Consider the following 15,117-nt stretch of genomic DNA (forward strand, 5'->3'; position numbering starts at 1 on the left):
ACGGAAACTGGGCAAAGTATGGTTTTGAAATCTGCAAGGAGATAGCAATTGGGAATTGAGGAAATGCAGCAGCCAGATAGTCCAGCTGTATATTTTCACGACAAAGACGCCATACTTTCAATGTTGATATTTGAGTCACCTCATCGGCAATCGCTGGTGCCTTTTGATGACTCGAAACTGCAATGTTGTTGGCCAGTTAGTCACGTGAATTACGTCAAAAGTATTAGGCCACTAGGGCAAAAGAGCTCAATCACCACCAGCGCCGTGGTGGTATACGGAGTATAGAGGATACGAATCACCCAATCCAATCCCCCCAACAAAAAGTTAGTCATCCCTCCCAACATTAGTTAACGTAATTCCCAAGCGAGCGAGCAGCCCAAGCGAGCGAGCAGCAAAACTAGCATATCTCAACTAACCAGAATTTAAATCAAATTATCTACTCCCACCAACCACTAATTAAATTAAATTAAATTACATGAAGTTGAGGACATCTTATTCTTGTATGCCCAACAGTATTGCAATTGCTGCAGCGTTGTGGCGCTCGTATGCGGGGTCTAGGCTCCGGGGCCGCAGGTACGGAATGTTGAATAACAGGCTGTTCAACGGGCTTAGCTGCAGGAATAATAAGATTCTGAGCTTCATTCCTAGTTAGACCCCCTGCACTTGGGATCCTGCGTGTAGACCTCTTGCGTTTTTGCTTCTCTTTCTCATTTGCATTGAAAATATCCTCATACTGCTTCTTCATAACCATGGCGCTGACCATCCCGTATTCGCAGGCCTTGATTATTTGGTCAAAGCCTTCCACTAACCCATGAGGTTGATCCTGATCCATAAGATTTCTGACCTTATTCACCTGCTTCTGCAATTGCCGGGGGTTACTAGGTGTTTGTAGGATCCAGGATGACGTTGAATTGCTTGACCTGCTGGCTGGGGGAGTAGGGGTTCGGAGTTGAATATTCAGCTGCTGAACAACGCATTGAGGATCCAATGGAACTATTCCAGTGGCCCTGAACCCACTTTGAATGTTTGAAGCCTTGAAGGCTTCCCGACGTGCTGCAGGATAGGCATCTAGGAAATCTGTCTTCTTAATGGTGTTGAATCCTAGCCGCATTCGCTGTTCAACTAGGGTTCCGTACGCGCGCTTTAAAGGTGCAAAAACACCCACATCTAGTGGCTGCAAAAGGTGTGAAGAATGTGGTGGCATGCAGAGAGGAATAATCTTATTCTCACTGCAGATTTGGTCAAATTCCGGAGTAAGATGACTGCCGTGCCCGTCCAGAATAAGAAGAATATGGGTTCCAACCCTGCGTGGATTTGCAGCTGGAATAAACAGCCGTGTAAGCCATTTGATTCCTATCTCATCTGTGGTCCAGCCATTAGGACTAACGTCCAATCTCCAGCCTTCCGGCAGCCCGTCAAACCAGCCTTCCTGAATATTGTGACCTTTGAGGATAATATACGGCGGAGGGGCCCATCCTGACGCGTTGACTGACTCAATTGCAGTCACCCACTCACGATTCACAGGCTGTATAAGAGTTGCTCGTCCGTAGTGCTCAGCACTAGTAATGACCTTGGTAGTTGCACAGAGCCCCATTGCAAACCCAGCTTCATCAAAGTTGTAAATATCTTCAAACACAATCCCATGCTCAGTCATTACCCTCTCTAGGGTCTTAAACCAATCCTCCACAATCCTGCGGTCTTCACACTTGGCCCGATCATGGTTATAGCGTCTTGAGAAGCGGCATTGGAGCTCTGGACGGCGTGCCCACTAGATTTGACACCCAGTTCTTGCCAACGCGAGGAGGGTGGTTTGTATGGCTAGGCTTCCGTATGGCAAGAAGATGATTAGCCATATTCTCCACAAATGCAGGCCGGGGTGGTAGTCCTCGTAAAGCTAGGTCTAGGATCCATTGAACAAGCTTATCCTCTTCAGCAGGAGTTAATTTATGTGAATTTGCGCGTAAATTCACCCGTGAAGATCGACCACTGAGTCTATGACCAAGTGTAGAGCGTGGCACATTAAAGATGCGTGCAGCTTCAGAAATAGAGGATATTTCCTGCTTTTTAATAGCATTTATCGCGAGTTCAAGTCTTCCCTCTATCTCTATAGAGTTCCTAGCATCTTTAGAGCGAATTGGTGGCATAATTGCGCGTTGAAGTGGATGAGTAGGTAAATTAGTAGGTGGAAGAATTTGGCTGCTCGCTCGCTTGGGCTGCTCGCTCGCTTGGGAATTACGTTAACTAACAAACAAATTCTATTTAAGTGGACGATCCGTGTAATGTATTTGAAATTTACGCGGAGCCCCCAGCTCGGAGATTGCTAACAGCGATCGCAAACGGGCGAAAAATTGAGACGACAAATAAGGAGTATTGGTGAAAACTGCTCAACTTCTTACAATGTCCAAAGAAACAGTATATCCAAACATATGTCACATAGTGAGCTCTCTCACCCGTTTTTATATGTACAGTCCAGTATCTATGTGATATCGCTCGCCATCCCAATTGTTGAGGCCATCCGGCTCTCAATATGATTGAAAGACCTGTTTCCTACTTATGGGCGCATTCTTGGTGGATTTGTTAAGAAAGAAATGATGACATGTCAGACCACGCTGGTTGAGTGGGCCTCAGCGAAGTTCCCTCCCGGTGTTATCAGATTTGACCGGCTCGAGCGTCCCCATCAAGCGTCCCCGCCAGGCACAGACCTGATCTGACCACCAAGCTCTCACCCACAAGGCTACTTCCTGGGTATATTGGAATTGGGAAACTCACAACTTCTTCCTCAACCTCAGATAACGAGGCAGTTATTAGGAATTTGGCATAAAGTTGATATTTTATAAGTATCATGCTCGCAGAGTTGGCCCTCCTACTCCTCCTTGTGGCGACAATTTAGCGTATTCGAAAATTCTGTCAGTCTACTATATATAAAGAATCTTACACTTTCATATTACGTTAGATTACTTTGAAGATGATAGACTATTTGGGGGTTATTATAATATTCTAATGATGTAAAAAATATTACTAGATTAGAAACCAGTATAGCTTCATTCAGGAGAATAAGGAGATAGACAATATGTTGCAATCAGATATCATCAGATTTGTATACAAATTGTGAATTGTGTGTGTTCAAAACTTCAAATGGTGTGTCCACGCAACGTTTTTCTATGCCAAGAACCGCCAAATGCATGGTAAAAATGACGTTCAGCCCTCTTGGGGGAATGCATAGCTCTCTGTTACGACGTGCGGCCGAGACGCCTCCGCTCGATCCTCAGCCCTCGACGTTTTCCTGCACTTTTGTAGATCAGTCTTCTACCATCTGCCACATTAATCCGAGTTTCTTTATGACTCAAGTTTGTTTGTGTGTTTAGTAGCACATAGCAACGTCTCCAACTGCTAAGAGTGGAAGACAGTGAGCAAAAGGAAACGAAGAAAAAGCAAATACGGAAAAAAAAGAGAATCAATGGAGTGTAAGCCGACTATGCCTTTGACGACATCCAAATCAAAATTAGATATCTAATCCGTAGAAACATTCCTTACAACGTATGTATAAGAGACTGTATCGGAAACAGACGTGATCGTCATTTGTGGTGCAATATGATACATATACTGTAAGCTCGGAGATAAGCAGCTAGTTAGTTACCTAACTCTTTCGAGTCGCAATCAAGCTGTTTCCAGGTTCAAGATGGTCACAACTAAATAAAGTCTGCTAGCACTCTGACGTTGCGTATGGTTGGAACCATTGGAGCCGCTAAATTTCCATGTCCAGCCCTTATGGCAGAACTACCCAGCGATTCACATGTGTTCAGCAACTCATATATAAATACATGAACGGTAGTTTAAGCGCCCGTTGTGTTGAGGTCCAAGAATCTGATGTAAGAGCACGCCTAACGTGCCCAACGCCCATGAATCAACTAACAATCAATTAACGTAATCAACCACCCAACGCCCGTTTACACCCAACACTCGCCCAAATCTTCATTCTTCATTCATCTTTAACCACCCACTAGATGCACCATGAAGCAGTTATACAAGCTGTGATTGATGATTTGAATGTGCAATTGGCCTCTGATTACACTGAGACTGCTAAAAAATATGGAATCAGTTGATATACATTGTCGCGGCATTATAGAGGTGTTCAAATATCAAGAAAGAAAGCAAGCTCTATTCACTTCAAAATTCTCAGAGATTCACAAGAAAATCAACTTCTTTTTCATATTAATTAACTAGCAGATCATGGTTTCTCTTGTACATCTCAAATTCTTTATAATCTTGTTGTTGAGATTTTAAAAGCATCTATTGAAATCAATTGAGTGTCAAGATTCTGTCAACATCACAAAAATGTAATCAAGTCTATTTATCTGTGAAATATCAATCAAAAACACAAGACTGCAGACAATTCAATATATTTCAAGTATTATTTTAATTTTATAATAGATTTATTTCTTCTATTGCTTTTTTGTTTTTAATATAAAATTTGATGATTATTTAGCTAATGACATCTTGATTTTGCAGCTGGAGACAAAAATTGTATAATACAATATTGAATTTACAAATATTTACAATTTCAATGAAAAAGAATTTTTATTAGAATTCATCCACATTTTCAAATATATTATATCAATTAATGCACTCAAATCTGAATATACATTAAATGTCAGTCAGAATGACAATCAAAAATTTATAATATTATTTACTGCAATTTATGCAGATGAAACTTCACCCTCATCTGCTTTTATATATTAAAAAAAATTAAAAAATATACAAGATATTTGATTGAAGAATTTTGATAATGAAAAGAATCAGATCTATTTTACTGCTTCAGAAAATAGTTGAAGTAATGATGAATATAAATTAACATGATTAAAAAAAATCTTTCAATTATTTATGAAAAAGAAGACAGAGTGTGAATACAGACTTTTTATATTAAATGATCATTCATTTCATATTAATATAGCATTCATCAATTATGCAGAATGAAATCAGATTTTACTGTCACACCCTTGGTTGTGCCAAGGCCCCGTGACGGCTCCACACGGCCCATCGTTTCCCCTCGGATAATCCCATCTATCCCATGACATCACGCAGGTGTCCGAACCGGTTTCCAACCACCCTATGACATCATTCGGATGCAATAGAAGAGGATCCGATTGATGAGATATGAGAATCCTGTTTCTATACGGGGTCTGGATTCCTTCTGGCAGATCAATGCAGCGCCACTGCGGAGTTGCTTCGGCTACCCTCGCTTATAGAGTGAGGGGAGGATGGCTGCCCGTTGTCTATATAGAATAGCTAGATGCTGGCTCTCTATTCCAGGAGCCAGCGATTCGTCTTTTATCTTTTGACAATAAGATACCAGAGTTACCACTGTCCTCATACAATATTCTTAGTGTGCCGAGTACCTCTGGTAGTTCAGTATTTGTATAGTATTCTACGAGTTCGCGGTTCAAGCGAGATAATCAAGCCCACCCATAAGGCTTCCCATTATATACCATCCTCCTCTGTGCCGCTGCCGAGTAGCAATCGCCTCGGCGCCGTCACATTACAATTCGAATCGCTCGACCTGGTTACACGTTTGAATCAGTCGAGCTCTATTGATCGATATGGCCCCACGCACCCGTGCTGGGACTGCACCCTCTGGGGGAGCCTCCACGTCGTCCCCTAGAGCGCGTACACCTCTACCCCGGCAGGAATCTGAGATTCCTGAACCCGCCGCTCACCTTGGCATGGGCCCTCCAGCCGCCCTGCCACCGCCGCGGCCCCTACACTCCTATGTCTACCATGGAGATAAAGGGATCAAGGTTGGAGATCCGCCGAATTACAAGGGCAAGACGCTGTCTGAATTCCACAGCTTCACGAGAGCCCTTGAACGGAAATTCCGCCTTAACCTGAGCCAGTTTAATACCCATGAGGTACGAGTCATATACGCCGCGAGCCTCCTCGAAGGCACCCCTGCAACTACATGGGCGACCAAGGAAAGGGAGCTTGAGCGTAGCAATGCTGCCATGACATGGGAAGAATTCAAGAACTTCCTTCTGGACCAGATTGAAGACCACCGTAACCGCGCCTTCACGGCGGCGCAGCGGTTCAACTCACTACGTCAACGAGACGACGAGAATCCTTCCGATTACAATGCAAGATTCGAAGAATATTGGGAGGAACTGTCTGACGATTTGAATCTATTGAAAACGCAGCTTTACCTCGCGAAGCTGACTCATAAGGTGCGGACAACGATATCGCAATATCAAAGTCCGCCCACCAATCGCACCGAGCTTGTCAACCTGGCTTCTCGAATCTATTTGAATAATCAACACCATGAGAAGAAGGGGAACAAGACTCCCTCAAAGCAACCGACAACAGGATCAAAACGCCGCCATGACGGCTCCGGTGCGGATGATGCAACGAAGAACTCAAAGCGTTCCAGTTCTTCACTTACTGCAAAGGAACGCCAAAATAGACTGGATAACAACCTTTGTTTTAACTGCGGAATCTCAGGTCATTTTGCCAGTGATTGCCGTAAGTCGAAGAAGGGAAGGAACCGAGGAGATACCTCCTCGAAGACGACTCCCCTTCTGGCAAATGTATCCACTGAAGATAAAAAGGAAAAACCCAAGGAGGATTGACAATCCTCACGACTCCGAGTCCATGTAACCTTGAAGATGAATACCCCATCAGGGGAGGTGCCAGTGAGGTGCCTAGTCGACTCCGGGGCGGACGCTAACTTCATATCCTATTCCTTTTCACTCATGAAGGGTTGGAAAAAGATAGGTCCGCCGGGCCACGCAAAGTTTACAGATGGAACAAAATGCCACCGATTCGGCATCATTCAAACAAAGTGTGAGGCCACGGACTCTGAAGGAACCTCCAAGGGGAGCAGTCTGCTCCTCCACGCTGTCAACATCATAGATGAGGACGTCATCCTAGGTCTCCCGTGGTTGAGAGAAAACAATCCTCTCATCGACTGGGTCACTCAGGCGTGGCGGTACCGCCTCACCGACGAAGAGGCAGCTATAGAGGAACCCGAAGAGTTCCATCGGAAGAATCTCGAGGATAAGATTGAGTCGATATACTGTGTAGCAGGTGACTTGGACTTGGAGGCAGGCGGAGAAGCCGCCACCCTCACTGCCAGATTAGCAGTGATGTCTACCACTGAAGGTGGACGAACGCAACGTCTCTTCACAGATTACAAGGACGTTTTTTCAGAAAAGGAAGCAGCGAAGTTTCCTGATACCAAAGTGCGACATAAGATCCATCTTGAAGAGGGCGCGACAGCGCCGTACGGACCCCTTTACAATTTGTCAGTAAAGGAATTGGACGTTCTGCGCAAATATCTTGAAGAAGCGCAGTCAAAGAACTGGATACGCCCATCGAAGAGTCCAGCGGGGGCACCTATACTATTCGTGCCCAAGAAGGACGGTAGGCTACGCCTCTGCGTAGACTACAGGGGCCTCAATAAGGTGACGGTTAAGGATCGCTATCCACTACCATTAATTGATGAGATGATCGATCGATTATCCGGAGCAAGGGTGTTCTCGAAGATTGACATACGGGACGCCTATCATAGAATAAGAGTTAACGAAGACGACATTTGGAAGACAGCTTTTCGTACCAAGTACGGCAATTTTGAATATCTCGTTTTGCCTTTTGGTCTTTGCAACGCTCCGGCCACCTTCCAGGCCTACATAAATGAGGCACTGCGGGGCCTTGTCGATGTCTCCTGCATAGTATACTTGGACGACATCCTAATCTTCTCGAAAACGGAAAAAGAACATGATTCCCACGTTCGGGAGGTGTTGGATCGCTTGAGGCGACACCAGCTCTATGCAAACACTGAGAAATGCTCGTTCTACACACAGGAGATTGATTTCTTAGGTTATATTGTTGGGGTTGATGGCATTTCAATGGACAGGAGCCGGGTCTCCGCCATCGAGGACTGGCCGGCGCCGCGCACGTACCGCGAGGTGCAGGTATTCCTAGGATTTGCGAATTTCTATAGACGGTTCATCTATGCGTATTCGCGGATTGCTGCCCCCCTTACAGATTTGTTAAAGGGAAGTGTTAAAGGCAGGAAAACGGGACCGTTTATCCTTACCCAAGACGCTGTGAGGGCGTTTGAAGAATTGAAGCAAGCTTTTGCAGATGCCACGATGTTAAATCACTTCGACCCCGGCCTACCCAGTCAGTGTGAAACTGATGCATCTGGGAATGGTGTCTGCGGAATCTTTTCGCAGTTGACACCGGAGACTTTCCAACGTTGGAAGGATCGGGGGTTAATAACCTCTGGAGATACAGGCAATGGAATGCCTGTAGGAGAAGGCTTTTTCACAGAACTACAAGGCGCCGTGAATGGAGACCAGTGGCCTTCTTCTCCAAGAAGCTATCGCTCACGCAAAGAAGGTATGATACTCATGATCAAGAGATGTTGGCAATAGTTGAATCCTTTAAGATTTGGCGACACTACCTTCAAGGTTGCAAGTATCCGGTGCAAGTTCTCACCGACCATGCAAATTTGCGTTACTTCTTGACAACAAAGAGCTTGACAGGACGTCAAGCCAGGTGGGCGGAGCTGCTTTCGGAATATGATTTCTTTATCCGATACCGTCCAGGTCGGCTTAACCCCGCCGATGCGCCATCAAGGCGACCCGATTATGATATCGTTGATGGGGATGAGGATCCTACAAAGGGACCTCTACCATCACTGCAGAAGAAACTGGCTGCAGGGGGTTGGGGTTCTCTAAAGCTTGGGAACGGCGCCGGTAAGGCAGCTGCGCGACCCTATACAGGTGGAGGAGAACTCGGGTCCCCGCAGGGGACTGGCACTGAAGGTCATGAACTTCTCGTGCCACGTTTTGCTGCCATTGAATTGGCGGAAGACGAAACGGTCTACAACCTTCCAACCCAACGGCTTCTAGAATTCATTGGTGAGTTGCAGCAGGGGGACGCCCTTACTGCGGCTCGAATCCAGAAGTTGAAGGAGGAAGGATCCGGGTCGAACTTGGAAGGGGCAAGCCCTGAGCGGGGCGGTGCCGCCGAGGAACCAAGTCGCTGGCAACTAGGGGAATGTGGACTCCTACTGCTAAATGGTTCAGTCTTTGTCCCTCGTAGCAGGGCGGTGCGCCAGGAGTTATTGAGGATTCATCACGATGATCCCCATGCTGGGCACTTCGGATTAGAGAAGACTGAAGAGCTCCTGAGACGTAAGTACGTTTGGGACAAGCTTCGGACAGATGTCAAGGAGTATGTTGAAACTTGTGATGTCTGCCAGAGGATAAAGGTTCCGCGGCACAAGCAATATGGCGAGTTGGCGCCACTGCCTGTTCCAAAGGGCCCATGGCAGGATCTATCGATGGATTTCATAGTTGACCTGCCGAAGTCGACAAGAGTCAAAGGATATGACTCAATTCTAGTTATTGTCGACCGCTTTACGAAGATGGCCAAATATATCCCTACCCACAAGAAGGTTAAAGCCCCTGAATTGGCTGACCTGTTTCTAGATGCCATCATTCGTGATCACGGTTCTCCGAAATCGTTAGTGTCAGACCGAGGATCCCTTTTCACCAGTAAATACTGGTCGGCCTTTTGCTATCACCTTACGATAAGGCGCCTCCTCAGCACCGCGTTCCATCCTCAGACAGATGGCCAGACTGAACGTCAGAATCAAACATTAGAACACCATCTTCGGGCGTTCTGTTCATATCATCAGAATGACTGGCCTAGACACCTTCCGACCGCCGAATTCGCATATAACAATGCAAAGAATGCAACCTTAAAAGTGTCTCCCTTTTATGCTTGTTATGGATATAATCCTTCATTACCTAGTGACGTCGCGGACGACGTCCTAAAGGGGGGGATAGACAGTCGGAATGTCGAACGGGATCGTGGGACAGAGTACCCCTCGGTGCCAGAAGTAAAAGCTAGATTGGAGCTTCTGGATAGAATCCACGGGGAGGCGGCGAAAAGCATCCGCCGCGCCCAGGAGCGACAGGCGGAATACTATAATCGAAAACACCTTCCAATGAAGTTCTCAATAGGGGATCAAGTGTTACTTTCAGCAAAGAACATCAAGACGACGAGACCGTGCAAGAAGCTCAGTGAGCGATGGTTGGGACCTTTCCAGATAATAAGGGTAGTGGGTAAGCAGGCATATGAGTTGAAACTAACCTCAGGATTCAAATCTATCCATCCTGTCTTCCACATTTCCTATTTGGAACCCTATAAGCAACGACCCGGGGCGGAGCCGCCTCGGCCGGATGGCGTCGAGATTGAGGGTAATACCGAATATCTTGTAGAAGGAATATTAGACAAACGAATGCACTACAACAAAGTTCAATACCTTGTCAAATGGGAAGGTTATCCATCATCCGAGAACTCATGGGAACCGCTTGAGCATTTAGAGAATGCCGAGGAAGAGATCGCAAAATATGAGGTGGCTAGTAGAGACCGCCCCGCTGCACGTCAGAGGTGTGGTTAGGCAAGAGCTGCTGCTTGAGACTTCTTCTTTTTCCCAAAGGGTTTTTTAGAGATGATCTCGCGGTGGTGAGCCGGTGCCTCGAAGACGCTGTAACACTCTTCTCCTATTTTTCCCTAGGGGTTTTTAGGAGTTTAATGAGGTTACGCAGCTCAAAGATCTCAGAGCGGTAGAAAGGAAAAAAGGGATATGAAGAACCAACAATTAATGCAATTTTATTTGGCCTGAGGGTCGCTATTATTCTATAAGGGCCGAAGCCCACGAAGATCGAAGAAAACACCTGAAGGCCTCATTCTTCCACCACCTCACCCCCACCGAACTCCTCCTCCACCGACGGAGTCCCTGGCACCGGCACCTTTGCCTGCCGTGGAGTTAGCGCTGCGGCGCCGCAGGGGGGTGTAGGAAAGTACAACAAAGTGTCAACTTACCAATTTGCAAAGCACCTCAGTCACCTGCTCCAATTGGAGCGAGATCCTCTCCAACAAACGATTTGTCTCCGTGGCGCTTCCAACGGCGGCGCCGGCCGACCCCTTCTTCTTAGGGCCGGCCATTCTGAAGTGTTTTTCCACCTCGGAGACCCACGCTTTCGCCTCCTTCTCCAGACGGGCCTTGGGAACCTCCCCAGAACGGACGGAATCCGCCAACGCCTGGAGATCCACAACTTTGGCCCTGTACTGCTTTGGCACCTATACGCCTTGTCAGAACCGGCACGGCGCCGTTACAGAAGGAGCAGTACGTACAGGAAGGCAGGTGTCGTTGTTTTTCACGCAACGGAAACAGCGTGAATGGGCGGAGGGGCGGGTGCAAAGGATCCCCCCTTCTCGAAGCTGCTTGGCGCAGCGAAAGCAGGTAGCGGTGCCAGCCAGGCGCCGCACCGGGGTTTCCCCACAAGGAGAAAACAAAGGAACCCTGCGGACCCGACCCACAGGCACCCTGAGCAGGGCTCGGGCGCTCTGCAAGAGGGGAACTACGGACTGGACTCATTTGAGCCGCTGTCCCCGGACCAAGCTCTCCCTGAGGTTCTCTCCGAACGACCATGCGGGGGTCATACATCGCCCTGTTGATTGGCGGGGGGGGCGTTGGGGTGACAGCGGCAGGGGGGGAGGAGCAGAACCCCCCCAGCTGGTAGGGGTCTCCGCCTCCGCCTCCAACCTGGGCCTTTTGGGCGCGACAGAGGCCGCAGCTGCCCCCCGTAAACGTTTTTTACCCCCTAAAAAATATCAAAATAAGCCCCCTTACTGTCTTCCAAGGACGAAGTTCCCCTGCACTACTTTTGCAAGAAATTCCATACACAGGAAAGGAACAAAAACGAAAATTTGCAAGCCCCTTGTTAGCCATGTTTCCACATTTCAAATCGATAATCCACTTACTGAACGTTTGGATATGACAGTGATGGGAAAAAAAAGAAGGACTGCGCATTCAGCAGAAAAATCACGTTGAATAAGACTCACCCATTCCTTTATGCCGCGCAGCGCGCGCGCTGCCAAAGCGGTTGGCAACCGTTGCTACACAACAAAGATAATTCCCAATCCGGTAATCTTGAGGCATCGGGACTATGCCTTTAAAGGGGAGGGCATTGTCACACCCTTGGTTGTGCCAAGGCCCCGTGACGGCTTCCACACGGGCCCATCGTTTCCCCTCGGATAAATCCCATCTATCCCATGACATCACGCAGGTGTCCGAACCGGTTTCCAACCACCCCTATGACATCATTCGGATGCAATAGAAGAGGATCCGATTGATGAGATATGAGAATCCTGTTTCTATACGGGGTCTGGATTCCTTCTGGCAGATCAATGCAGCGCCACTGCGGAGTTGCTTCGGCTACCCTCGCTTATAGAGTGAGGGGAGGATGGCTGCCCGTTGTCTATATAGAATAGCTAGATGCTGGCTCTCTATTCCAGGAGCCAGCGATTCGTCTTTTATCTTTTGACAATAAGATACCAGAGTTACCACTGTCCTCATACAATATTCTTAGTGTGCCGAGTACCTCTGGTAGTTCAGTATTTGTATAGTATTCTACGAGTTCGCGGTTCAAGCGAGATAATCAAGCCCACCCATAAGGCTTCCCATTATATACCATCCTCCTCTGTGCCGCTGCCGAGTAGCAATCGCCTCGGCGCCGTCACATTACATTTACTCACTGTTTTTTCTTTTCACTTTACACATCAATTACAGTTATTAAATATTGAAATATTTAAATCGTTGAATAAATCATATTCTAATCAATTGAATGAATGAATGAGAACTGAAATGAAATTCATATACATTATAAAGAGATTTTTTTAACAACTATTTCATTATGTATGAAAAAAGACAGTTACATTTTCAAATATTGCATTCACATTCACTGTCACTGATCTACACTCATTTGATCTGAAATGGATTTTTAAAAAGCTTGTAATACAATCTTGCATTTCCTCAAACATATAATATCAATCAAAAATCTCTACTTTTATTATTAACATACAAAAATTGATGAAGCAAATCAAATAGCAGCAACATCAAATATTTAATGATTTTAATTAGATAATTTATACAGAAGAAAATCTTGTTTTTAATAAAGAGATTCTTTTAATAAAGAACAGACAGCTATAACAGACTTTTAATTAAAAAAAAAAATATCACAAATATAACAGAGCAATGAAATTGTTAGATTTTTCAAATTCATCATTGATACAATTCTTTTCATCAGTGAAAATGCAGAGTATCTATGAAAATATAACAGTTTCTGAAATTGTTAAAAAAAATGAACAGATTCATAAGAAGAATGTTAAATTGCAACATATTATTTTTAAAAAATAAAAAAAAACAGATGTTATAAAATAAAAAATGAAATAAAAAATCATTTATCAAACAATAAAACTGTAAAAAAGGATGAATAAAACTGTAAAAACTGCTCCACAACAGATTGAAAAGAAGTTTAAAGATGTAAAAAAAATTTAAAAATAAAAAAAAGAGAAAGAACAAGCTACTATATATTTGCAATCATAATTAAATAAGAAATAAATTAAAGAATTTAAAAATCATCTTTTTAATTAAAAAAGTAGATTCTCAATTTTATAAAGAGTGATTAAATCATATTTTCAGAGTTCTGTCAGAGTGCTCATGAATTCATTGTCAGAGGGATTTAATGATATTGCAATCTTTACTGATTTAATGACTGCTTACTCATCAAATCTGCCTCCACTCAAGATTTCACATTTCAGATGAGTTATTAAGCCAAACAAACATCTACAGAATTAGGTATATATTTTTATATGTAATTTTCTATATATATTTTCATCATATAATATATAAGCTTGAAATCTAATTGCATTGTTGAGATATTGTTGAAATAATTTCATCATAATAGTGGTGGAATGGCGGGCGTTGGGTGTAAACGGGCGTTGGTTACCCAATCAAATGTATCTGATACCTTGGTTAGAGTCAGCGAGGCCCCTGGCTTGGGGGCAAGACACTGCAACTACGCTCTTTGTACTTAAATATCGCATTGCATTCTTCTCCGTTCCACCGTCCGCTTTCTCTTGCTTGATATAAATTAAAAATTAAAAATTGACGGAAGCGAAATATCAAATTATATATTTGCCCTTCCGTCCGCATTTTGTCTCGATTAATGATCCAAAAAGAAGAGACTCGTGATATTTTGTCATTAGCTTCTTAAGTCGTGATGTGCTGATGCAAAAAGCGGGGATGCTGAAATGGCGCTGAAAATGTCATATATATCATTTCGTGTATAACAAGGTGGGTAGAGTTGAGAAAAAGGAGACTGAAGAGAGCAATCCGGGCTCCAGTCTCCCTATGTATACACCTATCAAAAGGCGCCCCCAGAAGATAAAACGCCCGCTACGAACAAAAAGGGAAATAAGTATTTTGGTAGATAATCAGGGTTTGTCAACAGCTCACAGCAGCCTTGTTCCTGCTGCTGGTGCTATTGCTCTTCGCGCTTCGCTTTGCATTTGCCCTGTGCAAGATGTCCATTTCGTGCGGTTGTCCGAGTGAAAACAGTTCCACAATGAGGACACTCCGATTTCGTAGCAGTGCCTGCTTTTTCACGTTGGTGGCGTAGTAGATTGCTAAACGTCGAGAATTCGCGGCCGTTACATCCATGATCCCAGCACTGTGGTTTCGGTCGCGAATTTACAATTCGCACTTGGTCCTCTGGAGCAGGTGAAACGCTATACCGAGTAGAAAAGCCATCAGCTAGAGCTGGCGTCACGGCGACCCCTGTATCGGATGTAGGGGGAAACGGATATTGTTGAGGACTAGTAATTAAATTTTAGGAAGACTGAATCGGCGAGGGATAGCTGTTTAAAGAACCAAGGCCATCATTTCAACTGACCTTTGATATGGATGTAGTGGTTCATATAGAGAGGAGCTACGAGGATAAAATTGTTAGTCACTTCTCGTAAATTCTAGATATCCCGCTCAAGGGGCCCCTTACATGGCGAGATAAGTATGGCCTGTAACATTGGGTGCTGGCTGGTTCATATAGTCTGGCATGAGGGAGGGCAGATTTGTGGAAGAGGTAGAATACATTTCCGCAGAAGAATGTGAAGTATATCCGAAATTGTATGTATTCATCGCGTGCAATATTTGGACGAGATACAATGGTCCTGTGTGTCGTGTTCAGATAATGTAATCGATATCCTATC

General features: G+C 45.0%; 4 protein-coding genes across 4 annotated transcripts; 1 reads left to right on the forward strand and 3 right to left on the reverse strand.

Annotated features, from left to right (window-relative positions):
- Nucleotides 1-466: 466 nt before the first annotated feature.
- Nucleotides 467-1,654, reverse strand: HCAG_03705 (conserved hypothetical protein; the record flags this gene model as incomplete). Its single annotated transcript, XM_001541557.1, has 1 exon — nucleotides 467-1,654. The coding sequence occupies one exon, from the start codon at nucleotides 1,652-1,654 to the stop codon at nucleotides 467-469; it is 1,188 nt and encodes a 395-aa protein (XP_001541607.1).
- A 3,943-nt stretch (nucleotides 1,655-5,597) lies between these two features.
- Nucleotides 5,598-10,465, forward strand: HCAG_03706 (hypothetical protein; the record flags this gene model as incomplete). Its single annotated transcript, XM_001541558.1, has 4 exons — nucleotides 5,598-6,381; nucleotides 6,452-6,510; nucleotides 6,747-8,391; nucleotides 8,427-10,465. 4 exons carry the CDS (start codon nucleotides 5,598-5,600, stop codon nucleotides 10,463-10,465), a joined length of 4,527 nt encoding a protein of 1,508 aa, XP_001541608.1.
- A 286-nt stretch (nucleotides 10,466-10,751) lies between these two features.
- HCAG_03707 (predicted protein) lies at nucleotides 10,752-12,545 on the reverse strand (the record flags this gene model as incomplete). Its single annotated transcript, XM_001541559.1, has 5 exons — nucleotides 10,752-10,823; nucleotides 10,891-11,148; nucleotides 11,467-11,672; nucleotides 11,914-12,163; nucleotides 12,543-12,545. 5 exons carry the CDS (start codon nucleotides 12,543-12,545, stop codon nucleotides 10,752-10,754), a joined length of 789 nt encoding a protein of 262 aa, XP_001541609.1.
- A 1,848-nt stretch (nucleotides 12,546-14,393) lies between these two features.
- HCAG_03708 (conserved hypothetical protein) lies at nucleotides 14,394-15,001 on the reverse strand (the record flags this gene model as incomplete). Its single annotated transcript, XM_001541560.1, has 3 exons — nucleotides 14,394-14,640; nucleotides 14,805-14,840; nucleotides 14,907-15,001. The coding sequence occupies 3 exons, from the start codon at nucleotides 14,999-15,001 to the stop codon at nucleotides 14,394-14,396; spliced, it is 378 nt and encodes a 125-aa protein (XP_001541610.1).
- Nucleotides 15,002-15,117: the final 116 nt, after the last annotated feature.

Source organism: Histoplasma capsulatum, genomic scaffold (genome assembly GCF_000149585.1).
Source record: "Histoplasma capsulatum NAm1 scaffold_3 genomic scaffold, whole genome shotgun sequence".
Classification (NCBI taxonomy): domain Eukaryota; kingdom Fungi; phylum Ascomycota; class Eurotiomycetes; order Onygenales; family Ajellomycetaceae; genus Histoplasma; species Histoplasma mississippiense.